Source organism: Temnothorax curvispinosus, unplaced genomic scaffold (genome assembly GCF_003070985.1).
Source record: "Temnothorax curvispinosus isolate PA1 unplaced genomic scaffold, ASM307098v1 QBEX01005269.1, whole genome shotgun sequence".
NCBI classification, from domain to species: Eukaryota; Metazoa; Arthropoda; class Insecta; order Hymenoptera; family Formicidae; genus Temnothorax; species Temnothorax curvispinosus.
Window position 1 is genome coordinate 72445 of NW_020215049.1, and position 14984 is coordinate 87428.

General features: G+C 39.0%; 1 protein-coding gene across 16 annotated transcripts in view; it reads left to right on the forward strand.

Annotated features, from left to right (window-relative positions):
• Window positions 1-14984, forward strand: part of LOC112454678 (leupaxin) — a 42260-nt gene that overhangs the window by 1949 nt on the left and 25327 nt on the right. For 2 of the 16 annotated variants that reach the window (XM_025016193.1, XM_025016192.1), the window contains exons 1-2: window positions 343-504; window positions 2822-3129. The exons of 1 other annotated variant lie outside the window; for it this stretch is intronic. In XM_025016193.1, the coding sequence (XP_024871961.1) occupies window positions 3036-3129 (94 nt within the window). In that variant the 5' untranslated portion in view covers window positions 343-504; window positions 2822-3035. Of the gene's footprint in view, window positions 1-341; window positions 505-1515; window positions 3130-4897; window positions 5057-5585; window positions 5803-5828; window positions 6707-7430; window positions 7612-11935; window positions 12077-12721; window positions 12929-14984 lie in introns of those variants that run through there. 13 more of the 16 variants (XM_025016178.1, XM_025016182.1, XM_025016180.1 and 10 more) reach the window with 13 other exon arrangements.

The window sequence follows — 14984 nt, forward strand, 5'->3', positions numbered from 1 at the left end:
TACTTTCAAACATTTACTAGAAATAATTATGTTATTAGAAGTTATTTTAAATTATATCTATTATATAAATGTAATGGCGTGCATTGTGGGGGAGATTAATCCTATCCGTGTGACGACCGAAAGGCTCTCTCGTTTAGCCGACTTCCGACTCGTTTCCAAGTTGCTAACATCATCGCGAATCCGCGTAGAGATTCGCGGATAAAGCGTGCTAAATGTCCGCGACGAGAATGGGGAGGAAAGTCACGAGAAGCTGGAGGGGCATGGTCGCGATCGCGACTATTATCTCGTACTCCTATATGGCGAGGAGGCCTCGTTGCATCAGTGTTATACCAGCTGCACATTAGTTTGTCACGCACTCGTTATGGTGTCGCAATTCGGTACATTCGTGACGTGAGAAAAGACGTTACATTTTATCCGCGGATCGGAAATACAAGACGTCAGGTGCTTGAAAGATAATCCCGGACAATCGGAGAGAAAACCCTTGTGCACGATACAGAATTTATGGTAGATTTATATATATGAAAAAATGTATAATCTTCATAGGCTGTCAAGGATCATTTTGGACCCATCATAAAATTTACTAACTTCTAATTAAAATCTAAATTATTTTTTATTCTCAATATTTATTGACTTTATTTTACAATACGTGATTTTGTTTATTTTCCAAAATTTGGATTTTTTAAATGTCCTTGCGATAAATTGTATAATAGAGAGGTAAGGGTCACAGTTTGGATTCTAGTGGAAAGTCAATTCCAACAGCTTATGAAGATTAAATTAGAGAGGGAAGGGTATTAGTAATGTGTATTTTGAGTAAATACGAAAGAGCCACATATGCGCATTCCGATGAGAATAGCTGAATGTGAACGATATTTTTGCATAGTTTTGAATTTCTGCTCGACGTCTATTCGCGGTTGTTAACGTTACTTGGCGACATGGGGCGACACGACCGAAAGAAAAAACTCTGATCCACACCGCACCTTCTTTGCCGTTTAAACATCGTAATCTTAAACATTGTCGATATGTCGAGAATCTAATCACTATTTCACGTGGATATAATCGAGTCGTACTTGTTACAATGTTACCCGTTCCTATGTTACCCAATGTTGAACCGTTCACCGTAAATGAGAGATTCCTTTAATTAAATGATGACGTACGTGACGTAACGAGTCTTCCTCGCGAGAGATCAATGTCGCGTACTTAATTCGCGGAGCGCGCTAATCTTTAGGGGTCGACGGGATATTCAGGCTGATAACACGGTAACCCTCTGATAACGATAGCAATGTTTGCATACGGCGACTCGATACGCCGTATCTGATCGATATATATATTCTTATTGCTCCGGGAATAAATCGACGGATTTGGATTTCGTCATTATCAATCTAGAGTTTCCAGAAACCACGGGATATTATGCACCAGGGTCTCTCTCTCTCCTCTCTCTCTCTCTCTCTCTCTCTCTCTCTCTCTCTCTCTCTCCCCCTCTCTCTCTCTCCGTCCATGTCTCTCGTGGCGTCGCGACGTCTTGTCTTTCTCTCTATATCCACATTTGTCTTTCCTTCGCTGTCCAATTTCCCTCTCTCTTTCTTCATCTATTTATTTACCTGCCCTTTCTTAGTCATCTCTCTCTCTCTTCTCTTTCTCTTTTGCTCTACTCATCTTTCTCGCAGCGATTTTCTGTATCCCTCTCCTCCCTCCGACGTTTCCTTTTCTATGAAAGCGGAGACAGCGGCCAGGACCAAAGAGACCGAAAGAGAGCTCTCTCTGTGACACTGGGCGCGGGTGAGCGCCGGAAATATACCCGCGCGTGGCATCTCGTCTTGCTCTTATTCGCCGGCGTTCACCAAGCCGGCGGCACCGTCACCAAAGAGTCGCGCGTCCGTGTTGCTCGTGCAGTCGCAACAAATTTCCCGTCGCGTTCTCCACCGCGCGTTCGCGTGTCTGCCTCGTTACTCTGAGATTCGCGTTCCGGAGGGAAATTACATCGAGTCGTCTGATTCCATTTCAACAAATAATCCGTCACGGAGATGCCTCGGTGCAAGTTTCGTTCGCGTGGAATCGTATGATCACGATAGCGGACGCGCGTTACACAGTCAGGTGTTCCTCTTTGAAACTCCCCATCCGTGGAAACGATTCTCTTTCCGATCGACTTCTAGTCTCGAACGTCGTTCAATTGCATTGATTAATGGGAAAATACATTTCCTAAGTCTTGAAAGAAAAGCCATAGTTATCGCTCAACCTGATGGTGAAGTGTGAGAGATTTTAAAGTCACCTTCTATCTTACTGAAATCTGCATATAGCAACAGTTATCGAATAAATCGAGGGTTGCTGACGTGCGTTATCACAATCTATTGATTTCCCCGAAGAGAACTCCATGAGGTGGCCCGAGTGAAATTTACGCGGTGTTAAAATTAGCCTTGTGGTCCACTTGAACCTTACTAATACAGTTAAGGACCAAGCTCTTCCGCTGAACTGTCGAGTAAATCATTTCGCTCAACACAGTGCTTCGGGACGCTTCATTTTTTCTTTACGCTCTTACTTTTAAATATTCTAGAGTTCGTTGCCCTCCCCATAGTCGTAAAGACTGATAGGAAAACAAACGTTTATTCTTGCGAAATATCATCTCCGCGATTGATCACTGTAGGAGGAAGAAATACGGAAGAGATACTTGAACCGTATTCATTGTTACCTATTACAGATTTTTTTCATTTTTTTACATCTCTTTTTCTTACCATGTCGCAAGTTTTTTTATTTTATATGCGAGTAAGAATCTCAGTAAAAGATAAAGTGCCTCGTTGTTAACTTGTAACTTGTATGTTTGGGAAAGCTAGTCTTCCTATCGCGCTAACCCGTTAAATTAGCGTCAATTCGCCGTCACGCAACAACGAGTACCGTAATTATCTCCCCGGGGTGACGGGAGGGAGGCTTATGTCACCGTTTACTCGACGATCGCCACGTGAGTGAACACGTGCACGCGTACGCACGCGCATCCAATTCCTCCTACGCGAGTGTGTGCGTGCGCACGTAAGTATAGAGCGAGGATGGCGATGGATCGGACGATGTACGGCAAGGTGGAGCCGGGTGACACTTATCAGCCCTATAGGATCACCATGAAGAAGGGCTCACCACCTGGATGTAAGTTTCTCAAACGGGACGTTCGCCCCGCAAGAATGACAACAACGCGAATGCTCGATCCTTCCCGAGAATGAATTGAAGCTTTAATTGTATAATTCTTATTGTATTGACTCTCAATGCTCAATTAACCCTATTCGCTCCAACCATGCCTTTCGTGTCCCACGAATTTCTAACAGTCGTTTGTTCCGGAAAACAAATGATCGTGGGAGAATCCTCTCCACGCCGGAAAAAAGTTATTGTGGCAGGGAACCTCAGGTAAAAATTTCAAAGTCCTAGCTCATTTACTCTCGAAACAGGGAAAAATCAAAATCTCGGTGGGACACGAAAGTGCATGGTTGGAGGATTATTAGGGCGAAAAAAACGTTGGAGTGAATAGGGTTAATTAGATATAAAAATTTCTATTATTAGTTATAACATCAGCATTTATTGTTAGATTGGAAGATTTACAAAAGAAGGATTTTAGTCGCATCGATTTACATCTCAGATAACAGAATGTCTCAAATCGGGACATAACTGACATAAGTCGCCTTAAGGCTCAGTCACAATGAGAGGAATAAGAAATAAGATAAAGGAATTAGGAATAAAGCATATTGCATCTCACTTTAATGTACGTGTACTGAAGTGAGATGCGACATTCCCTTATTCCTTATTCCTTTATCTTATTCCTTATTCCTCTCATTGTGACTGAGCCCTTAATGACGTCTTTAAGATGTTATATGTCTCGATTTGAGACATGCGTGTTGTCTCTTGTCTGAGATCTTAGGCTTTACGTTTTATATTCGCTATTGTAAATATAATTCGAATTTGTTTCGGTCATTAGCGGTTTAATCAGCCGTTATAACGAGAGATTATTTCGATAAATGACACTCGTGTTTACAATAGAGCGATTATTGAAAGCGATTGATAGTTTTGGAGTCAGTCATCAAGGTTGCTCGTTGCTCCGTCGAAGGCAGACGGAGCTTTGTTATGTTCGGAATTGTTCAAGTTTCTAGCGCTATTTTATTAAAATGAATGAATTGTCCTACGTTATCGATCCTTAAAAGACTACACGCTGCTTAAAAAGCGAACTCGGGATTAAAAAAAAATTACTGTCCTTGAAATACCGTGATTTAATCGACTTTGAGATGTTCTTCAGGGTAAATATTTACCCTTACGAACCCTCCCTCAATGACCTTCTCCTTCACATATATTGTAAAGCGCACTCTCCTGAATAACCTTCAGAAGGTTTTAGCCGTCACTCGTTGTTTATTACAAAGTTATGAATAAAAAAGTTTAGTGACTGATTGTGAGACACGCAGATACGAATAACGACGTAAAGGAACAGAACTAATTTCTAAATGCCTTGCGAGAACATGTCCGAAGGTATTATTATCTACATTTACGGATAGATTACGTTTGCTGCTTATCTCAGACATGATGCAATTAGACATCCATCAGAATATCCGTCGGCGGTTCTCTCGATCGATCGGCGATCCGATTACACCCGCGTACGATTAAATATGCGACGTTCTCGGGATTGCCGCACGACATGGTCGGCGTGTTCTTTGACGATCGATCGTACGATCGCCGTACGAATTCAAGGTGAACGCCGATGCGTAGGTATCTCTTCTTCCTCGATCGTTCCTTGGGGGGATCCGCACCTCCATATGAGGTCAGCTTCGCGTGGTTTCTACCTCCTACGCTCGCTCGCGACGCAAATATGTAGGAAGGCGCGATAAATAAATCGCGCACACTCGGGCCGGTTTAGATACCAATCGATCGATTGACCGAGTAACTGGTGAAAAAAATATTCCGTCAGAGGGAAAAGGGGCCACGTCCGTGTTGTTCGCAATTATTTTGCAATTAATATCCTTTGCGAGAAACGCGGGTTATTATCGATAGTCACCAGAAGAAACGAAAGAAACTTTCGGATTTTTTTCGAGTTGAGGTATTACGCAGTTACCGCATTTTTTGCGAGTATGAAATATTGTCAAACATAAAATAAACGCTTTAGTCAATTCCGATGTTAATCGCAGTGCTCGCATATGCGCCGGGTGTGTTGCAGTGGTTTAGGAGTTGCAGTGCTCAAAATATGATATTTCGTTATCGATCGCCACCCCAATATGTTTGTTCGATCGGAATTTTTCGATAATTTTTTGCTCCTGATTCGCCCATTCGATGCTCTATGTTAACCCTATAGAATTCACAGTTGTCTGAGCATCCTGAAAACATACGCCATGGATCTGGGGGACCTCTCTAACTTCTAAATGTGGTTCAGATTAATATTTTTGGGGTTCTCTCCTTTTTTTTTTTTTTTAGCTCTGAGATTTTGGAATATGCCTGAATAAGTTTTAATACCGAAAAGTGTTATTTTATCATGATGTTATGAACTTAAAACGAAATATCGAAAATAAAAAATTTAGCGAGCAAGCGAAGTTTCGTTTGGGTCTGGCAGATTCATACTCTGTGTGTTCTAGGGTTAAAATCGCATCGGCGGAAGAGTGGCGCGGAAGGGAGGGAGATCTCACGTAACAGAGGTTTCGTATGCGCGGCAGTCGCAACAGCACGTGGTGCCAGTACCTACTGGTCCTGCCAGACATCCGGACCCGATCGATCATCTTGCCGTCTTCGCGAATCATCCTGACGACGTATTTACGCACGTGCCCGTATCGCTCCACGTGTCCAGTTTTAGTAGTACGGGTCGTCGACGTGATCGTCGTTGATAAACAGAGTTTAATAGAGCCGGACGTTCGTCGATTTTCGTCGATTCCGTTCGTCTCCGGCTGTGATCCTTTGACCTCGCATTCTCGTCCATTTAGGACACAAATTAAGGCCCCCGCACAATGAAAAATATAAGGAACAGATATTAGCGATTAGAAATAAGAAATTAGGAATAAAGCTGGTGGACCATTAATAAACGGCTTCCGACAGGTTAAAAATCTATTGCCTGTGTTATTCCATGTTTCTGTTGCCTGTATTTTTCATCGTGCATCCAACTTTATTCTTGATTCTTTAGTCCTAATCGCTAATATCTGCTCCTTGTTCCTTATATTTTTCATTGTGTGAAGGCCTTTATTCTATCAGCGTCGTTGTTCTATATTTCGTTCCGCGGCTGCGTTATTCGCAGCTGTAGTCGAAGTGTGCAACGTACAGCCACGGTTCTTTTTACTTCTTCACGAATCCGATGGATCAATTCTGAAGTCAAAACAATTAAATCTAGACCAATTTTTTTCGAGTTGTTAAGAAGGTCGTCGTTGTGTGTTCGTAGATGGTAATCTTTTAGATCGGATGTCCACACCTTTTTCGAGACGCGCAACATTTCCGATGTGCGTCATGATCGATCGAGAATTAATCCCGCGTCACGCGATCCGCGAAAATGAGATTCGCGACTGCGTTTCTGGAATAGGATTAAAGTATCCAGCTAGAGAACGAGTCTAGCTAGTTCTGCTCTAATTTGAGGTTTATTTTTACCCCGCAGCCAGTATAAGTTAGAGAGCACAACACAGACGCCGTGGTGAATTCAGTTCGCGCGTGTTTTACAGAGAATCCGGACGGGAACGGTTATCGTTGCCGATAACGAACAACGGATATTTTTAACGTAAAAGTTTTTTCGTTTGTTTATATCCCCGAGCCGCCATCTGTCACTTCTGCTGCCCGTTGCGTATTTCTCGTCGCTTCCCCCTCTCGTTGGCAAAATCATATTTTAAAGTCCAATTGGCATCGATAAGAATGCGGGATGACTTAGATATCACTACTACGAGAAGCTATTCTTATAAGAAACTGTTTAATATCTGTGATATTACACTGTTAAATGTTAAAGGATGAAATTTAAATCAATAGGGAGTTTTTGCAATACTGTCTTTCAGATATGGTAACCGTATCTGAATTGTTCAGATACATTCACTATCTGAAAGACGGTATTGCAAAAACTCCCTAAATAAGTTAAATAACATTTTGCTATTTTTGACAACCATGTGTGTCAAAATTTATTATTTTAACACAAAATAGTGTTTATTTTAACTCCATTGTTTTAGTTAAATTAACATTGTTTTAGTTAAATTAACGACATATTGAATAGGAGCAGTGGCGATTTATATAGGAATGTGATTAAAAATGACTCAATTTGAATATAATTTGACACTACGAATTTAACAGTGTATTACAGGAATTGATTCAAGAGTGAAAAAGATTTACATTTTGATTGCAATTTCTATATACATATATATTTTTTTTATAAATTTGTTAACATGTCATATGTATAAGAGAAACAATGAGGCTTAAAAAATAACTTGACCTTCGCTTTTATAAATTTATCTTCGCAGTAATGATCTCTCGGCCAACTTGTAACATCTTGCGTTTTACCGTTGTTCCTCGCGTAGAGAAAGTGCCGAGTGCGTTGTTGAAAACGTGTAAAAATGGCGGATGTGATGAGACCTGTCTCGCCGATTTCACCGATTCGCCTGGCGACGATTCGACGTCACGCGCGGTGGGAGCAATACGTTAGTAAGTACTGAGAAATCGCTTATAATTAAACCCTAATTCTGACAGCGCGTACGGCATACGTCTCTTTATCGGCTAAATGTGCCTTGTCTCACCAATGTAAGACGCATCACCTTCTTCTGATTTATTTTCATTTTTAAATAACAGAAATTTTTTATGACTAATAAAAATTAGACTTATTTTTCACAATATCATAATTATTTTCTAATTACCTTATATTTTCCAGAAAATGACATTTCAGAAGCTAGCAACTTGTATGATCTTTTCTTTACGTTTACATACCTTAATGTATAATTTCAAGTTGGTCTCTTAAAATAAATAAATTTGTCTCTTCTTCGTTCGGTCAATTTAAGTTTCGCATTAATGCCACACATCTGGCCGCGATTAGGCTCGCGAGTAATTCAGATTGATGGGAATTCATGTTGCGGCAATAAGAGGGAAGATAACCGTTAATGATATAGTTAACGTCGCGAGTTCTCTGTCCTCGTCTTCATAGTTTACGCAAGATGCACGCGTGTGTTACGCACTCGCGGGACGCGCGATATTGATGTCCGGCTCGCAGTATGAATCAGCCGTACAAAATAGACCTCGATAAGCTCGGCAGGCTCAGTGCCAGCGCTAAAGTCCCATTCAAACGATTACCCAATCCGCTCTCGCGGACGTAAAAAAAGATCGCGTTAGCGTAGCGCAAAAACGCGTGCAACGCGCGCAGGGAAGTACGCGCGGATGCATCTGAACGGGCGAGCCGATCTTATCTAAATAAATCCGCAAGTATTTTTGAAAATTTTACGTATTTGAAATATGTTCGAGCATTATCGATCTTATCGAGATCTCGATAGACCCAATCTTTCGAGAATTTAGTGTCGCGACACTTGTGCGTAATACTCGTTCACCTGAATATTTACTCTGACCTGACGTTGTTTTTAATGATGATAAGATATTTAATACGTGCGTTTAAAACGCGAAACTACAAGTGTATTGTAATATTTTATATTGAAACGTGTTTAGTCTTCTTCTGCCATTTACGATATATTTACATCACAGAATACTGCATGATTGTTCGCTATAGCACACCTATAGTAGAGGCAAATTAGGTTTTTATCTCGGAACCGGTTAAAACTACTCGGATTTGAACGTTTTTTTTTTAATGTAGGTAATTCAAAACACTACAATGTTTATGGGTTAAAAATTGACGCTAATTATTTATTTAATAAATTTTTATTTAATAATTATTTAATAAATTAAAGAATTTGTTGCTCGGCTCTTTGGTCTTAAAATATTCTATGAACCGTGCCCTACCAGAATATGCAACTTACGATTTTGTTGCTCGCTCCTAACTGCAAATAAACAAATTATTTATTTCCGCGTTGACCGTTACCTACAACTTCGATGGCTAAAAACTAACTAAAAGAATTTTTTGTTCGGCTCTCTTTGGTCTTAAAATATTCTATGGACCGTGCCCTACCAGAATATGCAACGTATGATTTTGTAGCTTGCCTCTAACTGCAAATAAACAAATTATTTATCTCCGCGTCGACCGTTACCTACAACTTCGATGGCTAAAAACTAATTTAAAAAATTTGTTGCTCGGCTCTCTTTGGCCTTAAAATATTCTATGGACCGTGCCCTACCAGAATATGCAACGTATGATTTTGTTGCTTGCCCTTAACTGCAAATAAACAAATTATTTTGTAAAATATTACATTTCGAATTTTATAAATTGTAATCAATAAAAACATAATTAACTATCTGAAAAACCTCTTTTTTATAATTATTTTAAGTTTATAAGCAAAAAATGCAAGCTAGTACGTTTAAAAAATGTTTTGTCTTAGAATTTCAATTTTTCGAAATTTCCTTGAATTTCCTATTTAAAGCGTCAATTTTTAACCCATAAACATTGTAGTGTTTTTAATTACCTACATTAAAAAAAAAAACGTTTAAATCCGAGTAGTTTTAACCGGTTCCGAAATAACGCGCTTTTTTGGTCTAATTTGTCTCTACTACAAAGTGCTTTAAGTAACCAGTTCACCCAATAGCTACTCGGAAAGACCATTCGCCGCCATTCGCCTTCGAATTTTCTCTAATTCGAATTAATGTTCTCACACTTGCAATATTCATTACTAATTATTTTAGTAAAAAAAATTTTTTTTAATGGACAAAGAAAAGTCACTTTAAATTAATCTAAAAATAAAGAATTAGACTTAACTTATGAATTAGAATGCGATACTAATGTAGATAGATTGCGTACCATGCGTTTCGTTACACTTTACGACTTAGAATTGCGACACAAACGTCAGAAAGATTGCGTGCCATGCGTTCGTTACACTTGTAATGTGTTAGTTTTCTGTATTGTTATTTTCTACACTGAGGATGGCCAGATATTGGCCGAAACGTATGTAAATTTTATTTATTAAATAACTTAACACGAACATCTTGTTACGGCTTTATGCCCCTTTTTTATACGGTTGATTACTAAAAATAAAGGTTTATAAAAACTCGTCTACAGAGAAACAAGACTCGAAACAAGACGTACTGTACATCGACCCAAACTCGTTTTTAAATAATTGAACCTGGATCGTCGAAGTTTCCCCAACTTTTTTCACTCTAAAATTATAAATTTAGATATTTAAAAACTAGATTTTTGATTAAGATCCAAGTTGAAGAATTTCATCAAGAAGTAGAGATGGGATCAGATTCAATATGCACTTAAAAATCTAAGTCGAATCCAATAATCAAATTTTATTTTCTATGATTGGAATAATATTCATTAAGAAATAATATTTTCCTAACGCGAGCGTGAAATGGGCCGCTTTTCGCGCTTGTTTTGAGTGAGCAAAACGATCCATTTCTCCACTAGTTGAAAAATGGAGCCATTTCTCAACTAGTGGACAAATGAAATTGTAAAACAAGCGCGAAAAGCGGCCTGTTTTACGCTCTTGTTAGGAAAAATAGTATGAACAACTCGTGGGAAGAGTGGTCGAGTCCAAATGAGTGTGATGGTCGCTTCGCTCGTGCGACCAACTTCACACTCATTCAGAATCGACCACTTTTCCCACTAGTAGTACAATATACTATTTATACATTGTAGGAGAGACTGTTGTACCTTGGAACAATATTTGGTTTTTAATTTTTTTAGGAAGTAAAATTAATTTTTTACAAAAACATGAGAATAGGGTTTTATAGCCATATTTATAGCTTTTCCTTGAGTAAGGATTCCTTGTTCCTCATTCTACACTTCATAAATTTTAAGGTCGATCAAGGAATGATCGATCAAGGAAGGTTAATGAAATGTAGAATAACTATAATAAGGAACAAGCAATCCTTATTCCTCAAGGAAGAACTATGAATACGGCTATAACAGTGTGTACAATGAAACAACAATATACATAATTTAAAAGCAATGGAAAAAATACCTTCGAGCAAGTATTTTTTTTATTCAAATTTTGTTCCAAGGTACAACATGTTTATGTACCTATATCTTGGAACACACCCTCTTGTACCTTAAAACATACCTTGAAACATCCCTAGAAATATTGATATTTTCAAGTCAATTTTCAAGAAACTTGAGGATTTGAAAGAAGGGGAGGCTAATTCAATTTAAACATGATAGTTAGTAAGAAAATGTTACATGTATTTAAAAAATAAGTGTACAGATTTCAAATTAATATATCAACTCTTTTTAAAAAAATTATTTAAAAAATTTTAACTGAGCCTCTACATGGGCTGAACCTTTCTTTATCTTTCTTTACCTTTCTTTACCTGTCTTTCTTTACCTTTCTTACAGGAAGCACTTTCGTTCCATGGTACAAGAGGGTGTGTAATCAATAAAAAATTAATATAGCTTTTTGAGGTTAAGCTGAAATTACAATATAATGCGCATTATTACTCACCATTAATAGAAGTTATCCAATAAGATAATTTACTAGCTCAGATACACAAAAATAAAAATATTAATCCCATTGCTACTTAAAAGTACATTTAAAATAAGTATTTACAGAGAACTGAGAAGTTCTTAAATTCCTCTAAAAGAGCAAAGTAAGACACCTTATATCTTCTCCCCCCTAGGACCCCTTTTCTCCTAGAACAACCGAACGTTTCCTCGAAGCTACGGCGTGTTTGTATGCGGTGTAATCGGTTTCCTCGTAAGCAGACGTCGCGGAACACCCAGCCGCATAAGCCGTCCGTTTCTTCTGAACACCGCAGCTTCCGTCCAACGTACGGGAATGCCCCACTATCGTCTTAATGCCTGTTTAATGTCCTTCCTCCTCTCCAGTCTCGTTCCTTCCTCCAGTTCGCGGTATCGCCTTCCTGCGCACTTCAATGACAATCAGTCCCGTCGACGTTCCCGTGCGCACTGCGTCACTCGCATGCGTGCACCCGCCTCGTTAAACACGTGTTGTTCCTCAGGAGTGCGTGGAAAAATTCGCCGCGAAATCGTCTGGAACTTCTCGCGAGCAAAGGCGAGAGTGTAAGTTACTGCAAGGTGAACGGGAAAAGAAGCAAACAACGATATAAAGCCGCACTTTGACTTTATCGTTCTCGAGAATTTTTTGTGCGATAATTACGATTCGATCTCGGCACTCGATCAACGTTTCTTGCATTTATCTCGTATTTCTGTAACTCTTTCCGTATTCCGAAGCGTAGACGACGACGCGCAACGAGATGGTGACAATAACAACAATAGTAATGTCCCAGAATGTACACAATTGTCGCGATAGGCGCTGCAATTCGCGATAAATTTGATTAAAGCTCGATAAACACTTTGCTTTTCTTATCAGCGTCAGTCTTTCACGCGATAGAGCGTCACGGTATCTCGGCTCGCTTTGTTTTTCTCATATTTCGCTTCGGTGAACTAATTCGCTGCTACATTTCTCGGTATAACGTCTCAGAGTTACACATACATTTTTTCTTAATTCCAATTTTTCGTTAGTTACTTTGTGAAATCTTCCACGAAAGTTTTTAATAATTATTTATTTCTTACATCTTTAACTTTTTTTTACATACTTATTTGATTACGCAATAGGCGAAGAACCGTGGAAGAATCGCCAACTGAGCCGTTTGTGAAAAAAGTCGCGCCGGAACCCTCAGTTTTGTGATTTTTTTTCACTCGCAGATTTGTCTCTCCGGTTTCGCGCTTTCTCCTACTCGCCGAGGTCGGCCCGAAACTCGCGCCCGCTCGCGGGGTTCAACGTTCCTGAAATAGTGGGTGTGTCGGACCTCTCTTGCGATCCCGCGATGGAGACGACGCGTGTACCCGAAGAAGAGAATCTGTACCAGGTGTACAATCGCGAGAGAGCTACCAGCAACCTCGTTACTCTCGGTAAACACATATTTCCCTGAATAGTTATTAAGTTTAGGCTTGAACGACGAGCTGATAACCTCGGCGGGGCAAACGAGTCGGCGATTTCTGAAAGAAGTTTCCAAGTTTCTAGAGGCTTTTAAGGAATTCTCTCTCTTGTGAACGGAGAAAGTTTGGACGAGAAGCAAATCCTTTACCGTCGATACCGCGCACGAGAAATCCGCTATAAACGTAAATCGGAAAAGAACGTGAATTTGCAACAATGGGGATTCACGTGGCCTCCTTCGACTTGTGTCATAACGGATTTCTCACGCGATGGTAAAATGTTTATACTTACCTCGTCCCTTTTCATGGCACCAAATCTTTCGTATTTTTCTCCGTGTATTCAACATCGAATACGTAATTAAACATAAATAAAATTTAATTTCATCATACATCTGCTAGGAATGCAATTTACGTTTAGCATTGTTCTCACCCGTATTTGTCGTTTACGTGAATCTCGCATTTGCGTGAAGTATATGATGTCATGTAGCATTTAGCACGTGCAGGCAAATTGACAGTGTTTTCTGAGATTTTAAGTTAAATAAATTAAGCGCGCCATATAGCAATCACGCGCCTGCCAAGGACGGCGATGAAGTAGGCATGGCGTCATCGTGAAACAATGTCGTGACATTTCTTTTTTTACATACCTACCTACAGCAGCTCGAAATTAAATAAGTGAGCCCGATTGATCCAATAACGCGATATCAATTCGTATAGAATATAATTTTGTGTCTTGCAACAATAATTATAATTACAATAATAATAATAGAATAATAATTATTATGTTTATTATTCTGCTTAACAAAATTATATTATAAATATATTATATTAAATTGAGAAATACAATCTGTCGACTATCAAAAGCTAAGTATTTATAATCGAAATAAAAGTACGATTATATTGGATGAACTTCCGAAAACCTCCTACGCTTAATTTACGTATTATTTGATGGAAATGTTTCAAATGGCCTCCACCAAATGAATGCCCTTAAATTGATTTTTACTGATGAGAAAGATAAAGGCATAAAATGTTGAAATAAAGTTGTATATAGTCAAACACAATTTAGATCTTTTTCAAAATTAATTTCAGAGAATTAAAGAAGTATATTCTGGTTAAAGACATAATAAATCTATTAAAAATTAAAACTTTAAGCATTTTTTAAATTTTTATTTAATTATTTTCTAATTTTTATAAAATTATGATTTAGTATGTGATAAACTCATTACAACTTTCCACGCGAAACGAGGTTCACTCCATATCGCCCACTGCAGGGGTGCCACATGGGTTTACAACTTTCCACGCGTGGAAAGTTCACCCATGTACTTTGCAAGGCACACTTATGTGTCTAGTTTAATGGTAGTCGAGCCCCCGCAGGGGGCGGAACCTACTTACTCCATCCACGCATGCACTTTTTCATATCCACACAACAATTGGTTATCTTTTTTCTAATGTTATTCTCAATTCATAGAGTGAGATATAATTTTTTCCTAACGCGAGCGTGAAATGGGCCGCTTTTCGCGCTTGTTTTAAGTGAGCAAAACGATCCATTTCGCAATGATGACGTAAGCGTTGAAACATGGAGCCATTTCTCAACTAGTGGAGAAATGAAATTGTAAAACAAGCGCGAAAAGCGACCTGTTTCACGCTCTTGTTAAGAAAAATAGTATGAACAACTCGTGGGAAGAGTGGTCGAGCCCAAATGAGTGTGATAATCGCACTCGCTTCGCTCGTGCAACCAACTTCACTTTCATTCAGAATCGACTACTTTTTCCACTAGTTGTACAATATACTATTTTTTTATTACAAGAACATGAAAGACGTTAATTTGATCGAAAAATTAAATTTTTTCTCGGAAACTAAGCATTTGCGGAACTTAACACTATGGGTTTCGACTATGTTTAGTGGATACTACATGCCTGTAAAATTTTATCAAAGGACCACGCACTAATTATATGAAAAAAGTGGCTACCGTTAAAATCGACGAAAACTACGGAAAACTGTAGTTTGTGTGATGCCGATGAAAAGTTCAAATCCG